Below are 17,062 nucleotides of genomic sequence, written 5' to 3'. Positions count from 1 at the left end.
CAGAGCCCCATAAAAATGTACCCCCTGCTGTATCTTACAGGCTTAAGGCTTGACTGGCAGCATGTAATTAGTGTGCTGAGCTGAGTGGCCTGGGAACTTCTCCACAGGAAAATCCAAGTAGTTTTAATGAGCCTGAAGTACTTATTAAATCAATGAAAACCTCCCTCTCTTCATGGAAAAAAATCCCCTTGACTGAGACAGCTGTAATATGGCTGTAGCCCTGAACAAACCTAAAACTGCTCAAAGTCCTTTAAAGACAAACTTTTGTTCTGAATTTCTTCAGCAGCTTTAGGAAGAAAAACAAAACCTGTGAGTATACAACGTGGTGGAGCTAAAGGCAGCAGCTATCAGGACACAGAAAATAAAATACCAATGACCCCAAGGAAAGGCCCCCAGTTAATGCCATTTTATAAAGCCACTGATTTCACAGCTCAGCACAAATGTCAACATGAACACCACACTCCCTCAATAAATATGGAAATGGCTGATGTGTTTCACTGCAGTTTCAGGAATCTGAGCACCACATCAGATGTGGAAATATTTACCATCTGGAGTAAACCTACCAGGCTCAGTTTGGGGTTTTTTTTTTCTCCTATGTAAAACAAAACTCAGAACTGAACAGAATTAAAATAAACCATGTAAGAAGTGCATCAATCCCACCAGCTGCATCTAAACCCACATTTGTAAAAAAAACCAACATGCATGGTATTAAATGTAATACCTGGTAATGATTTGGCTGTACCATATGCTGTGGGCTTGGATAAAAGCCTTCACTGGATCTGGGGCTGGGGTAACCAGGTCTACTGGGCTGTAAAGAAAAAGGAATTTTTAGAGTCAATTAACACACACAACTAAACACAGAAAATTATGTTTCAGTGAGAAAAACATTTACAGGTTTGGCAAACTTAAAAAAAAATCCAAAACAGATTTTCTGTAATTACAAATACTTTTTTTAAACAACTAAAATTAAGTTTTCCTCCATTTTTGCTTGGCAATGGATGCAGCTGAATTGTTTGCTCAGTATGTCAATAAATAATTCTTGCTCTGTGAATTCTTTGTATTTATTTAATTGCTTGCACTCAATGACCTGCTCTGTTCTGTTCAACTCTAGAGAGAACATCATCTAAGAACGTAAGTCTTAAATCAAAATTCCAGGTGCAATACAGCCTTGTTTCCAATTTTTCCTGTTAATTTGCTGCTTTTGTGACTGTTCTCAAAAGTAAATTCCTTTGTTCCAGTAAGAATAACACAAACCAAATGGATTTATTTGCATGGCTATTTCCATGTGGTATTCTGAGGTATAAAGTTAGTTCTGATTATTAACTTCTGTGTAACTAATTACCTCAACATGGAAATTGCTTTTGATCTTATTCAGAGTATCTCCAAAGGTATAGTTGAGGGTTTCTTTTTGAATTAGGAACAGCACTGCTGGGTATTTCAGGAGGAGAAAAATTAACCAAAGAGGGAAAAAAAACCCCCAAACTTCATCATTCTGCAAAGGGCTCTCTCAGTCCTTCTGGCAGTTAAAGGCACCATATCAATTGGATACTGCAGAATTTATCATTGCTTGATGAAAAAATTCATTCTCATTCTGGACTAGGATGTTTACTGTCTCAGGATTCTAACAGAAATATCACTGTGAGATACAAGTGATCTCATACAAGTGATGGATTGTGAGACCTGGAAATTGTTGGAGGATGTGCAGGAGCTTTAAGACCTGCAACACTTACAATGAATCAGCAGAAGAATAAAAAAAATCAGTTGTCACACTAGAAAATTAGATAATAATTAAAGAGACACTTCAAACCTCATACTTACAAGATTCCACTTGTTCCAATGCCATTATTAAACACATCCATATTTTACACAAAAGAAATGTATTAAAAAAACTTAACCAACAACAGCATCAGAAATACAGTGTATTTCTACAAGGACACAGCAACCCCCTCAAAACAGATTCTCTCTAGTGGAAGAATTAACTGCATTTTTAACATCAACATAAAGGTGCTCATTTCAAATTAAGCCTTATGCTGGTCCAATTTATGCAGTTTATCTGCTTCTGTAACTTGGAACATTGTCTGTTTAGACAAACACCAAATCCTGCTAATTCATCTCAGATGACTGACCAGCTTGATGGATTGTTTGCTGTTTCTAACTCTGAAATGAAAGCAGCAATTCCACTGCCCACATTTTCTATTTGCCATCAAGGTACCAAAATGCAGAACTAAGCTCAGAAATCTGATCTATCAGGCAACAACCTGGAAATGGGAGAGAAAAACACCCCAAAATCCCCAAACAAACACAAACCCTCCCTCTCCCCTCAAACCAAAACAAAAAGTTGCCTTTCTATGAGGCCTGGGTAATGTGTGCAGCACAAGATGCCACACAAGTACTCCTGGAATTATTATCAGAATTATTAATAATTAATTATTATTCCAGAACCAGGAATTCACCACAAGGTATCAGGACACAGACAATACAGTGGTGACTGCACAAAAATAAATTGTTCAAAATACAGGCTTGAACTTTCAAGCAACAACTTGCAAAAATAACTCTGAGGGGAAGCAGAGTGAGAGGGAACTGGAGAGGTTGGACTCCCACAGCTGCAGAAGCCATCAGTGACATCCAAACAGGACAGAAGTGAAAATGAAGTGGAAACTCAACCACGTACGTTCCTTGGAAACAAACCCCTCATTTTCTGTCCAGAAGAAGGAAAATGCAATTAGCTGACTCCTGTCCTGTCACTAATGTGTTATAAATAAACTTCATGCTGGCCTGAGAGCTCATTAGCCAACAATTTACAGGAGTGCTACAAGCAAGAAGGAAAAGGAAAAGCCAGGAGACAGTTTTGTGGCAGCTATGGGGTTTTTTTTTCCAATTTCAAGTAGAAATAGAAAACCTTTAAAGCAGTATCACAGTACAGATCAGTTCTGAGCACAGTTCAAGCAGAGCTGGGTCATTTCAGGCAAAAATTCCCAGATGGGGACAGAAGTGGCCAAAATGCCGTGGTCTGAACCAACCCATCAGGGCAGGCTCTGAAGAAATAAACTGAATAAAAAGCAAGTTTTTGTTTGTTTTTTGTTAAACACACATAATTTGCAGTCTTAGCTACCTTGGGAGGAGCTTCATCTGATCCTCCTGAGTCCCAGGACACCGTGACTTGTCGCCTGGATTCCATTCTCATTCGTTCTTCTTGCTGCAGCTTCTCTTCCTCCAGTATTGTACTAAGGAAAACACATTGCAATCAAGCAAAACTCCAATTTCAGTGACTAACACACCTCTCCCCACAGCCCTTGCATTTTTCAGACTAATAAACAGTACTTAACTTGAAATGCTATAAAATTACTGAAAGTCAAACTTATTGTACATCCACTGGTTTTGTGTGTGAAAACCAGTATCAGAAAGAAATATTTCTGTAGGATTACCAGGGTGCTTTTAACAATGAAAACAGCATCAATTTTCAGAAAGCTGTGGTTGATCTCACACACAATTTTTTTTCCATAACAGTTCTTTTTATGTGCAATTACACAGAGAAGTCCTCAAAGACAATCAATCAAGCACTTACTTGCATGAAAGCTTAATCTTCACAAGAAAATATTCTACTGAACTGCTGCAAAGGTTCAAAACAAACCGAAAATGTTCTTTACTGAAACTCAAGAGCTTCAGATCGCTGGGATTTTTTTTTCTTTTTTAAAAGAAAGCAGTCAAAAATACTTCTTCAGCTCTTACATTTTAGCTTAACCAGGAACACATTCAGCAAAGCAATTTAGCAAAACAGAAAGATCTGACAGTATTCACTCAGTTTCTAAGCATTCAGGTCAAAAGGCTGCATTTTCACAAAGTACAAGACCGTAGTAAAACCAGTTTGCTACTTACCACTGTTCTGACTATTAAAAAGCCTGTTTGAAGCTGAACGTGCTCCTGCTGCCCCCACAGCCAGCCTCCTCCCAGCTCTGCTATGTGGCTTATTAATGTTGGATATTTGCCATTTGAAAAAGACTCAGAGAGAAGCTTTGAGAGAGGGAGCTGCCAATTCCTTGGAGCCGCACGCTACGCGGACGCTCTGGAGATGTGAGCAGGGCAGATTATTTCCATATCACTGTCCCCAGGGTAAAGGCAATCCTGTGGAGGAGCTACTCCAGTTTCTTTATCACTCAGGAGTTTCCAGAAACAAAGCTAAGTTCTGAGTTTATAATCTCCTGTTCAGTCTGCTAAACAACCACCCAGAATTACTCATTCAGGGGATGAGATCAACTCCAGCAATCTATTCTCATCGTGAAACTTCACTGCTCATTTCAAGAATAAATTTCTGCTGGAGACAAGAACTTTGCTTTTCCTTACTCAGCCAAAAAAACCCCAAACTATGCCACTTCTAAAAAGCAGAGAAGCTTGTCTCTCTGCAGCTAAATCAAGTTTATAACTATTGCTGCAATTTCAATCCATCATTGCTGAAGCAACGCAAGAATGTGGAACAAAAGCAAAATCAGACAAGTTATTTGTAAAAGTCACCCTCCTAGAACTACCATGGAAACACAGCTACAGCCTAACAGAGGGAATGAAGAGAGAATCATTCTATTTTACCTCTCTTTTCCTTCAGAATAAGGAAAATGCAAGATTTGCTACTTGAACCCATGAAGAACTGGCGCAAAACCCCTGCTTTAAAGCTATCTCATGCTTCAGGTATCCTGTGTTTTTATGCAGCATGAGAAAGCAGCCAACAGCCATGAACAATGATCATCATCTTTCAAGAGAAGGATTAAAAAACCCCACAGCAAAACAAGACAAAAGTGTGCCCAGATTAATGAAAGAGAAATGAATAAAATGTAGGTTTTTAACCAAGCTGTTGGTACAGCAGTTGCTCTAATCTGAACAAAAGAATAGAATGGAGTTGGCTGGTAGTAGCTGGCTAAATTTAGAGATGGCTTACTGAAAATTTGGGGCCATGTGTGGAATTTGTCACAGCACAGTCCTGGTTTTCCATAAAAAGGAATGAAACCCCAATACCTCCCTTTGCTATCAAAGCCATTTTATCTCTGGTGCCCCAATGTGCAACACCATCGGCTTGTATCACCTGAAATGACAAATTTCTTTTGAAATTACTTCTTTTTCTTAACACAGGCTCAGCTTTTTGCTTTAAAACTGCAGTTCATCCTCCCTGCTCGTGCCATCAGGAGGTTCTTTCCCAGCAGCCCAGAGCAGCCTGGCCAGAGGCTGATGGGCTGCAGCAGCAGCATCTGTACTTGGATGCCCTTGATTCTGCTGACAAGAATATAAAATAGAAATGCCTCAGAGAAGCACTACTAGAAAAAACCACAAGGAATAGAAATGACTCACAGAAAGGTCTTTGTTTTCACAAAGGGAAGACCGGCCTGTGGACGAAGGAAGAGTGTGCCAAGAGATATTTTTGACGTTTCCTCAGTGCAGCTGCTCAAGTTCTCTGAACAGTTTATTAGAATTTGCAGAAGGTCAGGAGAAGTCAGATCTAGGCATATTTTCCCAAACTGCACATATTTTTAGCAGCAAAGAGGAGCAAGCAGAGAATTCTATCCCTGTGGTTCCCCTATCAAACCTTGAGGTAGCACAGACAAATTTAACTCCACTTCTCTGCAAGGTGAAGGCTCAAGAAAAATCTCAACTATTAAAAGTTTGCATAATTGATAAACTTACTTAATTTACAAAGAACTTTTTGCTGAAATTGGCCTGTGACAGCAAAAAGGAAACATTTATGGGGACCTTCAGTGTAGGAATATTTAAATTACTAAATTGTATCCTCATATTCCAAAAGGCACAGCAGCACCAGTGTCTCCTGCTACAGTAGTGTGGGAACCTATATCAAGTGCTGACCGCCAAAAAGCAGCTTTTTTTATTTCCTTCTGCCACCCAGAAATACAAAGTTGGATGCAGAGGAACATACTTGCAATACTGTTCTAATATGAAAGCACTTTTATATGGATTATGGACTATTCTGAATGGTCACAGGCAAAGAACAGAAGAATAGCAAAGCATTTTTAAGCCTCCATCATGTATTTGAGGTAGGTGTTAAGTCTTTTTTTTGTTAGAATGCCATAAAAGAAGACTCAAACTGGCCTCACCCTTACCAATTTTCATTTATAAGCAACGTTTCAGGATCTACAGCAAATGCAGTAACAAAAAGGCTCAAGTCCAGCTCTCATCAGTTAATTATAACACTGTTGTCATAAAACCAGACTTTTAAAGCATAGTGTCCATCTCTTTTTTTCCCCACATTCATTTCAGAGCTGTTTCACTGTGACCTGCAGCCCCAGGACACCAGTGGGGTGAAGCACTCTGTAAAACCTGTGACCAGCAATGGGACACAGTGACACTGTCACCTCTGCTACGACACAACTGCTCCTTGTTTTGCTATTTGTAGCAGAGCGGGTTCATGAAAGGTACTTTAAACAAAATTTGTTCCAAGACACAGTGAAAAATATGATAAAATGACATTAATTTGAAAATTTAAAGATAAAATCCTTTTATATTATTTACCATTTACATATTATTTACCATTTATATTATTTATATTATTTTGCAAGACAAAAAAATCTCTTCTACACAAAACCAGCAAGGCAACACACACTTCCCAATTTAAAAAAACCCTATATTCTAATTCTGACCAAGTCAGAATTGCAGGAGTTGCAGGGTAGCACCTCACTGCCCTGACCTAATCTGACTTTTAACCCCCCTCCACCACTTGAAAAGGGGACTTGGAATGCAAAGATAAATTACATTTGGAAATTCACAATCCACCCATTTGTTTCTGTGTTTGCTGGGAACACTGACTCAACCACATCCACTTCAGACAGATCAAATACTATAAAATTACTACTCTAATAACAGTACTTAAATTCATATGTAGCAACAAATAACAGTGCATAAATTGTGCAGAAATCAGCACCTTTGCCTTGCACAATCAGCTGCAAATTCAGTTTGAGTAAAGCAGCTGTTACTATGAAACAGAAAAAGCACCAAATAACAGAGAGCATGTGAAATGCTTATGCTCCCATCTATGCTATTCCAGATGCAGAAGATTTTTCCCAAAGCCATGAAGTTTTTTTTTTTTCATTAAACCAGAGAGGAATGAATGCTGCAGTGCTGTACCTGGCTCCAAGCAAATATCCAGCCTGCTCTCAGCTTGAAGAGACTGCTCTGGACAGCATCCAGAACGAGCAGCAGCAACACCACAGGGAAAGGCCACCAGGGAAACAGATTGTTTTTGCAAGTTCATGGGAATTTGAGTTCTGAAACCCAATCTTCCCTAGCTGCCTGAGACTGCCTCATCATCAGGGAATTGGCAACATTTCCAGTGAGGGGCTGGCTCTGTCTGGAGCAGCAAAAGCAGCCCTAAGGAAAACCATGCTGCCTAAATTTGGGAGATAAAGGTCACCGGTTTGGTGGGGCAGAAAGTTCTTTGCTTTGGTGGGAACAGAGTGAAAACTGGATTTTAGGGTTGCAGCGGCCCCAGGAGAGAGGCTGCCCTGTAAACGAAGCTCCAAATGTCCCAGCATGAGCAGAGGAGCCAACACCCCTCCACAGTGGGTGCACTTTTCACGCAGAATGAGATGCAAGGGGTGCCTGCAGGTCTCAGCTCTGATCTCCTGCTGAAGCTGGGCTCCCTGCACAGCCAGGGCCAGGTGCTCTGAGCCTTTTCCAATCCAAATCCCAATGTCTGCCAGCATGGAAATTCCAGAGTCTTTCTGGGTGACCTGTTTCAGAGCTCACCCAAGCACACTGGGAAACATTCTGATGTGTAACCAACGAGCCCCTGCCTTGCTGCATGCCCTGAGTGCTGGTTCTGAGGACAGCCAGGCTCTTGGGCACACTCTGGATTTACTCATCCTCTTCCCTTCCTGGTGAGATACTCTCCCTGCTTGGCTTTACACACCACAGCCATCTTCCAGTCACTCTTTCAAGGGCTTCATTCTCATCTGTGCCAACCAGCTCTAAGTTAACAACCTGGCTGCAAATTACCAATCATCCTGCACTTTCAGAGCCAGAAAGAGACAAAAAGCAAGTGAATTGCCAATTTCCACCTATTACCCAAATCACACAACTGTGTCACATCTTTTTCTTGCAATCCCTGCCCAGCCCTGACATTCCTCCCTTTGTGTTAACTCCACACAGTCAAGAGGATGAGAAATTATCTGTGAGAAGGGTCAAGTCTTTCCTTAGTTCTACAAACTATTAGTCTACACAGGAATTCCCAGAGTAACAGACGGTGGAACTGTGTGAAATGTTAAGAATTAGGAAAAAACTTTAAGGTCTCCCAGTTCTCCACACAGCAGCTCTGAGATAGCATCATAATTACATTGAAATTGTCTCTCATTTTAACCACCAGTGAATTATCTTAAACCATGAACATTCAGTGACAGCAAAAACATAATATTATGAAAATAAAACATGGCACAAAGCACAACTTTGAAACAAAACCTGAAGTAAAACCAAAGAATTCAACAGTGAATTACAAGAATTCCCAGTGTGGATTGTCAGTGAGCAAAACCTAAGTGTTACTCAAAGCTTGTACTGACTTATGCAAAATACATCCTGAACAGTCGTGAAATCCAGAAGTCACAACATTTGTGACCCAATTTGGTCACAGATATCAAATGTGCCTGCACATTATCTCAGTGATGTTTCAAAGGTTAATATCCCTCCCACTTTGGGGCTGGTGAAATCACTGGAATACATTACTGCAGAATAAACTAAGGTGTGAATTTAGACTGGCCTGCAAGGTGTGTGCTCACACTCATTCCAAGATAAACACAAAGGTAGTTTATATCCTGGTTTACAAAGGGCAAAGGAATTTCTGTCTATGAAGTTGCATTTACTGCAGGCTCTGCAATTGCCCTGTGACAGCTCTGACTGCAAATACTGTGCTACATGTCATGAAAGTAACTTCCAACAGCACTAAACCTGATGCTTCATTTATTTAAGATACATCTCTGCCCCAAAAGCCCACAGCAGGTTTGTTTAGATAATCACTCTACATTCTTTTTACCTCCTTCCCCAAGGATTGTAACTAAAATCATAAAAAAATTGCAAGTAAAACGTGGAGTTTTTCTTGGGAGAGAAAGGAGGTGATTCATATTTCCAGTTATTTAAATTTGCTGCCTGATCTCATTTTCTTTACCAGATAAAGCCCAGTTTTCCCAAAGACCAGCAACAACCTGGCCATTTGAAGATAAAAACTCCAAACACCGTGCCTCGGATTTTCCACAGAACCAAAACACCGTGACAGAAGATAAAGCAAAAAGAAATATTTCTGAACAAAGGAAATGACCTCTCAGAAGTCAAACCCTACCTGAGTTGTGCTTTAAGTTCAGTAAACCTGGGTCTCCTGCTGGGGTCGTAGGCCCAGCACTTGGTCATAAGGCTGTAGAGGGTGGGAGGGCAGTTTGGAGGCATTGGGAGCCGCTCACCGTTCTCGATCCGCCCAATCACATCATTGTTCTTCACTCCCTGGAAGGGCTTTACCCCGTGCATGAGGATCTCCCACATACACACACCTGAGGGACACACACAAAACCACCTTTTCTTCACTGTCAGCAAACAATGAGAGCTGCCCAAAGAGAAACAAACTCCAGTTTTGTACTAATAATGCAATTTCTTCCAAAATATGTAACCAGGGATTTGGTTTGGACTTACCTGCAGCAGGATCACACACACAGCACCAGCCTCACCTTCTGATGAGGCACAGTGACCCACAGCTGGCTCACACAGTCTTTTACCTGCCCTAAACCACTGCTTGCTCATATTCAAATCTCCTCTCTTATAAGGTAGAATGTGTTTGCTTTTCCCTCTGACTCCTTCCAACTGGCTTGTTCTGACATGTAGAGTGCATTTTCACTTTGAGGGGTTTTAGGGTTGGCATTGATCCACATTTTTTGTGCTGAAAATGTGTAATAAACCAATTTCTATTGAAACTGCATTAGAAGAACAGCATCTATCATTTTAGAACTGGCCAAAGTGATCTATAGGCTTCATTTTTCCAACTCTGCCAGTACTGGAGTTTTCTTCAAAGTTATAAACCCTTCACTTAAAAACAGTCAAATTTTAAATTGAACTCTCACTTCATTATCCTAGTCTTATTTCAAGTGTCATCACTTTTGTGTTCTGTCTGTACAGGCCAGCAGTCAGCACCAGCTGGAGCACAGGACATCAGATTATTATAAAATGTTGTATATTTGGGAAAAAAGATCAAGGTTTCAGGACATGTCTATTTACCCTTGTATTTAATGAGCTTCTGGTTGTATTTTTTAAGAGGCCAGGAGCTATGAAGGACAAATTAATTCTTTTAATTTAGCATTAAAGAATGTAGCATTAAAGATCTGGAAATTTGGTATCTCATGGGATAATTGCACATCAAGCATGGAAATGTATATCAACATAAAGAAAAAGTCAAAATGCAACAGAGAAACAGCAAATGATAATGGTATAACACAAAAAAACCAAACCAAACCCAACAGACAAAAATAATCTCTGTCATAACTATGAGCTAATTTCCTTGTACTTTCATTTCTGTCAGCTTCTTACCAGAGGTAAAAAATTGATGAGAATTCAGGCTTATTAAGCAGGAAAAGGAAAGAAAAATACAGAGGTGGAAAACACGCCGGAAGAAACTGGATTTTCAGAATGCACAGTAAAAACTGTGACAAATATTTGGAAATTATTCATTTATAGCAGTCAAAATCAACACTGGGATTGTCCAAGAGGACACAAAGAACCCTCCCCACTTGGTTTTCACTTACCAAACATCCACACATCGCTAGCTGAGGTAAACCGTCGGAAATTGATGGACTCTGGAGCCATCCATTTGATGGGTAATTTTCCTTTGGAAGCTACAGGGAAGGCAAGAGAGGGCAGATTGTTATCCCCACTACAGAGCTCAAAAATAGATTCTGTTCCCAGTGAAATAATTCATAGGCAAAACCAATCTCCAGTGAAGTACTTCAAATATTCATATGTAAGCTGTTTGGCTTTACATGAAATGGAAAATGAACCAACAAAACTCAAAATAATAATAATAACAACCCCCCCAAACCTCCCTTAAAGACCCCAATAACAAATCCCAAAACACACCAAGAAATGATCATGTCAAAATCATTTCCCCTCTTAGCAATTAAAATGATAAAATGTAGCTCAGCAAAGTGAGTCAAATAAAATGAGGAAACACAACAGAGTGTAAGGGGACAGATAATGGATAATTTAAAATACATGAAAGCAGAAAAATATCAAAGATGAGATTTATGTAGTGATGGTTTAATAATATAAACCAGCTTTGGAATGCTACTGTTTGGGACCCAACATGCAATCTTTATTTTCCTGCTGCATTTCCCATCTCTCAGCACTGCAGGACATCTCTCAGCTGCTGGAGACATCAAAGCTCAGGATTCCATCCAAAATGGGGCAAAAGTAGCATTCAAAGGCAGTTTTGTACTCAATCTCCCTAGTCCAATGGCATCTGAATGTGCAGCATGCAATGACAACACAAACTCAGCATTCATCTGAACCTAGATGTGAATTTGATCATCTTTGCACCTTAAATCACACCTTGTGATCCTTCTTAGCACACATAAGGATTTACTGCCATTAATTAAGTGTTGAATAACTTGCCTTTTTATACAAATACATCAGCTAGACCAAGGAAATCTGGTTAATTCCTCAGCAATGTGAGAAGCAAGTGTGTTTTCACTGCAAGAAGGACCCAGAGGTGCCCTCACCTTTGTAGTAAGTACTGTCTTCCATGTATCGGGACAAACCAAAGTCACCCAGCTTCACACAGTCAGTGGTAGACACCAGCACGTTTCTAGCAGCAATATCCCTGCCAAACAGAAGAAATAATATTTCTAGTAATTTCAAAACATGAAGTGGTGAATTATCACCACCTGAAGAAAATCTATCTGCTTTCCTGCAAAGGTAAGAAACTGGTTTAGGATTGTAGTTCTGTAGGAGGTTTCCTAGTAAGGAGCTCCAGTTCTCATTGCAGAAAACAACAAGATCTCCCCTCAGCCTTTTTTTACCCTTTGTTATTTACATGTTTTAACATAAATATCTACATATCTATGCATAGCCATTACTTTACATGCAAGTGTTTGCTTATACATTACCACAACATATATAGAATTACACAGTCAGTATTTAAACACAAGTGAATTGCTTAAGTTTAAAATTAATTCTACTTCATAACTGGAGTTTTGTGAACCCTTAGTTGCACACAATAAGAGGGTGAAGCCAGTTTCATCTCATTAAAAACTCATGTTCATATTCAAGGAAGTAAAATTCAAAACACACCATGAAGGAAATTTAGGTTCATTTTCTGGTTAAGCAAGTACTTGTATTTTATAAATATTTTATTTCCCTTCCTCTTTACTTAAGAAGCCATCTGCCCTTGTTTTGCTTTTCTATATTGGAATGATTACAGTTGACTCACAGCTTGAAAAAATACTGTAACCACAAAGCAACAACTGAAAATGATTCCCATTGAAATCTGGCACCAGCTCCAAGTCAATCCAGGAGTGAACCAGCAGGTGTCACCCTTGAAAAGGGTGTCATTTCATGGAAACCTCTGCAAAAATGACACTCCCTAAAATGTTATGAGCAGTGACATATAAAAAGAGACAGGTACAGATAAATATTTATGAAATCTTACCTATGTACAAATCGTTTGCTCTCTAAGTAGGCAAGAGCTGTGCTAAGCTGGTAAGCATAGAGTATCAGAGAGGCCAGGTCCAAGCTGTACTTCCTTACTTGCAAAAACGACCTCAGCTTTTTGCACCAAGGAGGAAAAAAGAGAAAGAAATTAGGACAAGAAAATAACAAAGCTGAAAAAGGCATATTTCAAATTGTGAAGTTTACGTGAGTATCAATGGGCATGACTTCCTTGCCTTAAAGGCTGGATGAGGTAAAGAAAATCACTTCCCATGAAGATTGTGACTGCAGCAGAATTCAAGCAGTTTTTCTACATGAAAACTGTTAAACTAAAATAAATAACTGTAATTTTGTGCATTCGTTCAGTCTCTTTTTGAAAAGCATTTGCTGTTGCTGTTGCAGAGAAGTGCAGAAGCACTCTTGGACTTTTTGGTTTTTTCTACCCTTGAGGTGCACCCTCCATTTATGGCCTAAATCACTTCAGAACTGAACAGAACCTGGCCAACCCAAACACAGATTGATCAGTATTGTTTTAGAAGCATTCATGTTAATAATTAGTTTTAACCTACATGTGCTAAAACAACTGTATTTAGCTCAGAGTGGCCAATATGAGTACAGAATATTTGTCAGCTCTATTCCCAGTATAAGGCAGGCAGAACATACTGGAAGGTGGCATTAGAGTGTCCTTACAGATCAAAACAAGGCTTTGAAAAGTGATTTGAACACTGGAAAGGAAATCTATTAACAGAAAATTACTTCTCCACTACAGGTTTTTCTATCTATCCCTGCTATTTTATTTTGGAGTTTGATAATTGCAATGACAATCATATAATGTTGTATGAAATATCACTGCAGCTCACATTTTCAGAAACGTGGCTCAAAGAAAACAAATTGATTATAAAAAGTGAGATCTCGTTTTCTTTAAAGCGTTCATCCAAAAAACATAATAATGAGGGAAGTAATCTTATCTAGAACCCCTGCTGCAGATATCAGGAAAAAAAAAACTAACACAAGAAATTCAAATTTCAAGGGAAAATGCAGCATTACTCAGGAAGAATAAAAGATGTACAGTTTACTTCTGGAAGGTATGTTTGCAAATGCTGTTTAACTGATTATCACATTATCATCCTCTTGACAGAGGTCATGCTCTCAACTCTGGATCTGTAATTGAATGCTCTGAAAACTCTGACTAAATCACTCTGGAATGAGGTGATGCAGTTCCCCCGGTGGAGGAGAAGGTCAAAAGCTGCCACTCCTGTTTCTGAGTCCATAACCCTGCAAAGGAGTAGGATATCATGCCTGATAGCATGTGTTAGTACTGTGAAGTGTTTTTTCAGCCTCTTCTGGGAGCTAAAAGAGAGAAGAGCAGAGCTGCACGAGGATTTCTCCTACCTCTCCAAGGGTACAGAGCTCCATGATTATCCAGACTGGGTTTTCTGTGATAACCCCAATGAGCTTCACAATGTGGGGGTGATCAAACTGACGCATTGTTACTGAAAGGAAAGCAAAGAATTCAGTGCATCACATAAAACCTTTCTTAAAAATAAAAAAAAAAACCCTGTTGGTTAAGCATTTAGCCCATGAGCAGAAAGATAATCATAGACTTTAAACAACTGTTGCAAGCAGTGATTTCTGGTCATTCCATGTGCTGAGGGCAGGCAGAAACAAGCACTGATTGCTTGAGCTGTGCTGTTCTGCACTCACAAAAATGCAAACTGCTGTGGAAGATGCCAGTCAGGTCAGGCTCTGCCTCTCAGCCCTGGATCTGGTTATGGACATAACCAAAGTTAATAAAACAACCTGTAAACCAGTGCACAACCAGTTCATCTGTGCCTTTCTACTGGAAGAGGAGGTAAAAACAGTCTGTATAATTCAATTAATGGAAAAAACATGTTTGCCAGATTATGATATGGACAAAAATCTTATTTAATCATTACATCATTTTATGTCCCATGGAGCTAATTTCAGACCTGGCAGCACAGCCACAGTATGTTTTAAGCAGTATGACACACGAATCACAGAATCATAGAATGGTTCGGGTTGGAAGGGACCATCAAGACCACCCAGTTCCAATCCCCCTACCTTGGGCGGGGACACCTTCCACCTTGCTGGCCCCAAGCCCCATCCATCCTGGTGCTGAACACCTCCAAGGATGGGGCAGCCACAGCTTCTCTGGGCAACCTGTGCCAGGGCATCACCACCCTCCTCACAGAATTTATCCTGAAATCAGATTTTAACCTGCCCTCCTTCAGGTAAACCCATCACCCTTGGTCCTATCCCTGCCTTCCCTGATAAAGAGTCCTGCCTCAAGTTAGGCAAGAATAAATCCCATTTTCTTCTGCTTTACACAAAAACCACAAACTAAAACCAGGAGGTGTTTCTGTATTTATAGTCTGATAAGCTCTGAATTCTCTCCTTCTGGATACACAGTAACCCCCCAAAAAAATCCTTGGATAATTGTGTTTACAAGACCAAAAATTATACAGTTTAGTAACATATCTTCCTGACAAGAAACTTTATGGGAGATAATATATTCTTTAAAATATTACTGTTATGAATAATACAGGGAAAAATGCAATAAAGCCAACATCCCTATCATTGACATAGCTTAGGGAATAAATAACATGAAATGTCATACAGGCAATAACAGCTGCTAAATCTTTTCAGCACTGGAAATTCCACCATAGGCAAACCCAAAAATATCTTAATATTCGTAATATTAAAATATTAGGAAATAAATGTATTAATTCAGTGAACTGTTCTGAGCAAATTTGCAGTCTGAACACAAGACAAAGGCACCAGATGGGAATTAGAATGAAAAAGAGGAAGAAGAAATGGCAAAACTATTAAATCAAAATTGAAAAGTATTATTTATGTGTCGACTACAGCAGCATTTCCTAATCTGTCAAACTTGAAGCATAATAAGGAGCATTCAAAGAGCAATTATTTTCTACACTGCCAGGAGACAGCAGCCTACCTTGTGACTGCTGAGTTATTACTGTAAGCAATGGTATTTACTGTTCCAACAGATAGAAATGCAATGGAAAAAATTACAGTAATTTACAAAAAATATGACATTCAAAAATGAGAATCCATTAGCTATTAACACAGGTCTTCTGAAGGGGTTGAAAAAACTCCTTGAATAAAGGACTAGTGAATAAAATATACTGTGACATCTGACCACAACCAATTACTTTACTGATAAAATACAATACCTTTACAACATTTAGAGGTATAAAACAGCTGGGGATAATAGGTAAAAATTAAGGCCTAAGTGCCATGTCTTAATTTGCTTGCAAAACCAAACAATAGAGGAATCAGTAACTTTAATATTCTTTAAAAAGTTTCTGTTCCTATTCACCCCAACAAAAAGCCTTCCTCCACACATGAAATGTGCTACTTGGGGAATGCAACATTTGTGGGCAATTATTCAGAAAAATGGCCTATTCTAGCATAGATTTTAATTCTGAATTTTCAAACAGATCTCTCTTAGACACAACATTTCTAGCAAGGACAACTACCTGACCTTCCAAAGCAATAAACTGGAGAAAGTGCTGTGGTTTTGGTTTTTTTTAATTCATTAAGGAAAAAGAAGGAAACAGAGGATCAGATGTTCCAAAATTGGTTCTAAAGCCCTACAGGAGCCACACACCACCACTCAATTTGGAAAATCAAAGAAACCACATCCAGTCAAACACATGGGCCATGCAAGGATGTAGAGAAGTCCCCTGGCACATGCTGTAGGAAGGGAAAACATCAGGGTATGTATTAATAAAATATTTACAGCAGTGTAAGAGTTTTCTGGCACAGGTGGCCACAGTCTTTGCAAGAAGTTACAGAAATGATCCCAAAAGAAGTTGCTTAATACTCACAGGCTTCTTGTAAGAATTTTTCTCTAACACTGTCTGAAGTGCAGTTTTTACACGTTTTGATTGCAACAGCCATAGCTGGATTTTCCTGAAAAATATTATTGAGAAATAGCTGAAATACAAACCACCAAAAACAGCCCACTAAAAGCTGGCCCTTAAAATTCTGGCAAAACTACTTTGGAAAAAATGGCTATTAAATAAAATACCTTTAGTTGAGAAATTACATGCTGAAAGCTTAAGTGTTCAAATACTACTATAATCAAGACAACTTGCATACAACATTTACTCCTAATGTGTCTTGGAAATATTTAATGTGTTCTAAACCATGTTAAATTGTGGGAAAATTATGATAAAGGATGGTAAGTTTAACTGAATAGTACTGTAAACTTTTTTTGCTATTGAGCAAGGTAAACTCTTGACAATATTTAGCAAAAATAGAGGAAAGAAAGAGATTTGTGCCTAAAAACCACACTTGGCTTATACAAGCAAGCAACCCAGAAAGCCAAATTAAAGACTTTTTGTGGCTT

The 17,062-nt window shown here is 39.1% G+C and overlaps 1 protein-coding gene across 8 annotated transcripts in view; it reads right to left on the bottom strand.

Moving 5' to 3' along the window:
• Positions 1–17,062, bottom strand: part of PTK2 (protein tyrosine kinase 2) — a 188,316-nt gene that overhangs the window by 19,106 nt on the left and 152,148 nt on the right. For all 8 annotated transcript variants that reach the window (XM_054295768.1, XM_054295777.1, XM_054295724.1 and 5 more), the window contains 8 exons: positions 16,539–16,623; positions 14,059–14,159; positions 12,668–12,783; positions 11,739–11,839; positions 10,767–10,856; positions 9,320–9,524; positions 3,113–3,224; positions 722–808 (listed from right to left, as the gene is read on the bottom strand). In XM_054295768.1, the coding sequence (XP_054151743.1) occupies positions 722–808; positions 3,113–3,224; positions 9,320–9,524; positions 10,767–10,856; positions 11,739–11,839; positions 12,668–12,783; positions 14,059–14,159; positions 16,539–16,623 (897 nt within the window). The remainder of the gene's footprint in view (positions 1–721; positions 809–3,112; positions 3,225–9,319; positions 9,525–10,766; positions 10,857–11,738; positions 11,840–12,667; positions 12,784–14,058; positions 14,160–16,538; positions 16,624–17,062) is intronic.

This window comes from Melozone crissalis, unplaced genomic scaffold (assembly GCF_028551555.1).
Source record: "Melozone crissalis strain CALT ecotype California unplaced genomic scaffold, PUWL_Pcris_2 ptg000002l_1, whole genome shotgun sequence".
Taxonomy (NCBI): Eukaryota; Metazoa; Chordata; class Aves; order Passeriformes; family Passerellidae; genus Melozone; species Melozone crissalis.
Note: the sequence above shows the minus strand (reverse complement) of the source record. Positions and strands in the feature narration are given on the sequence as shown.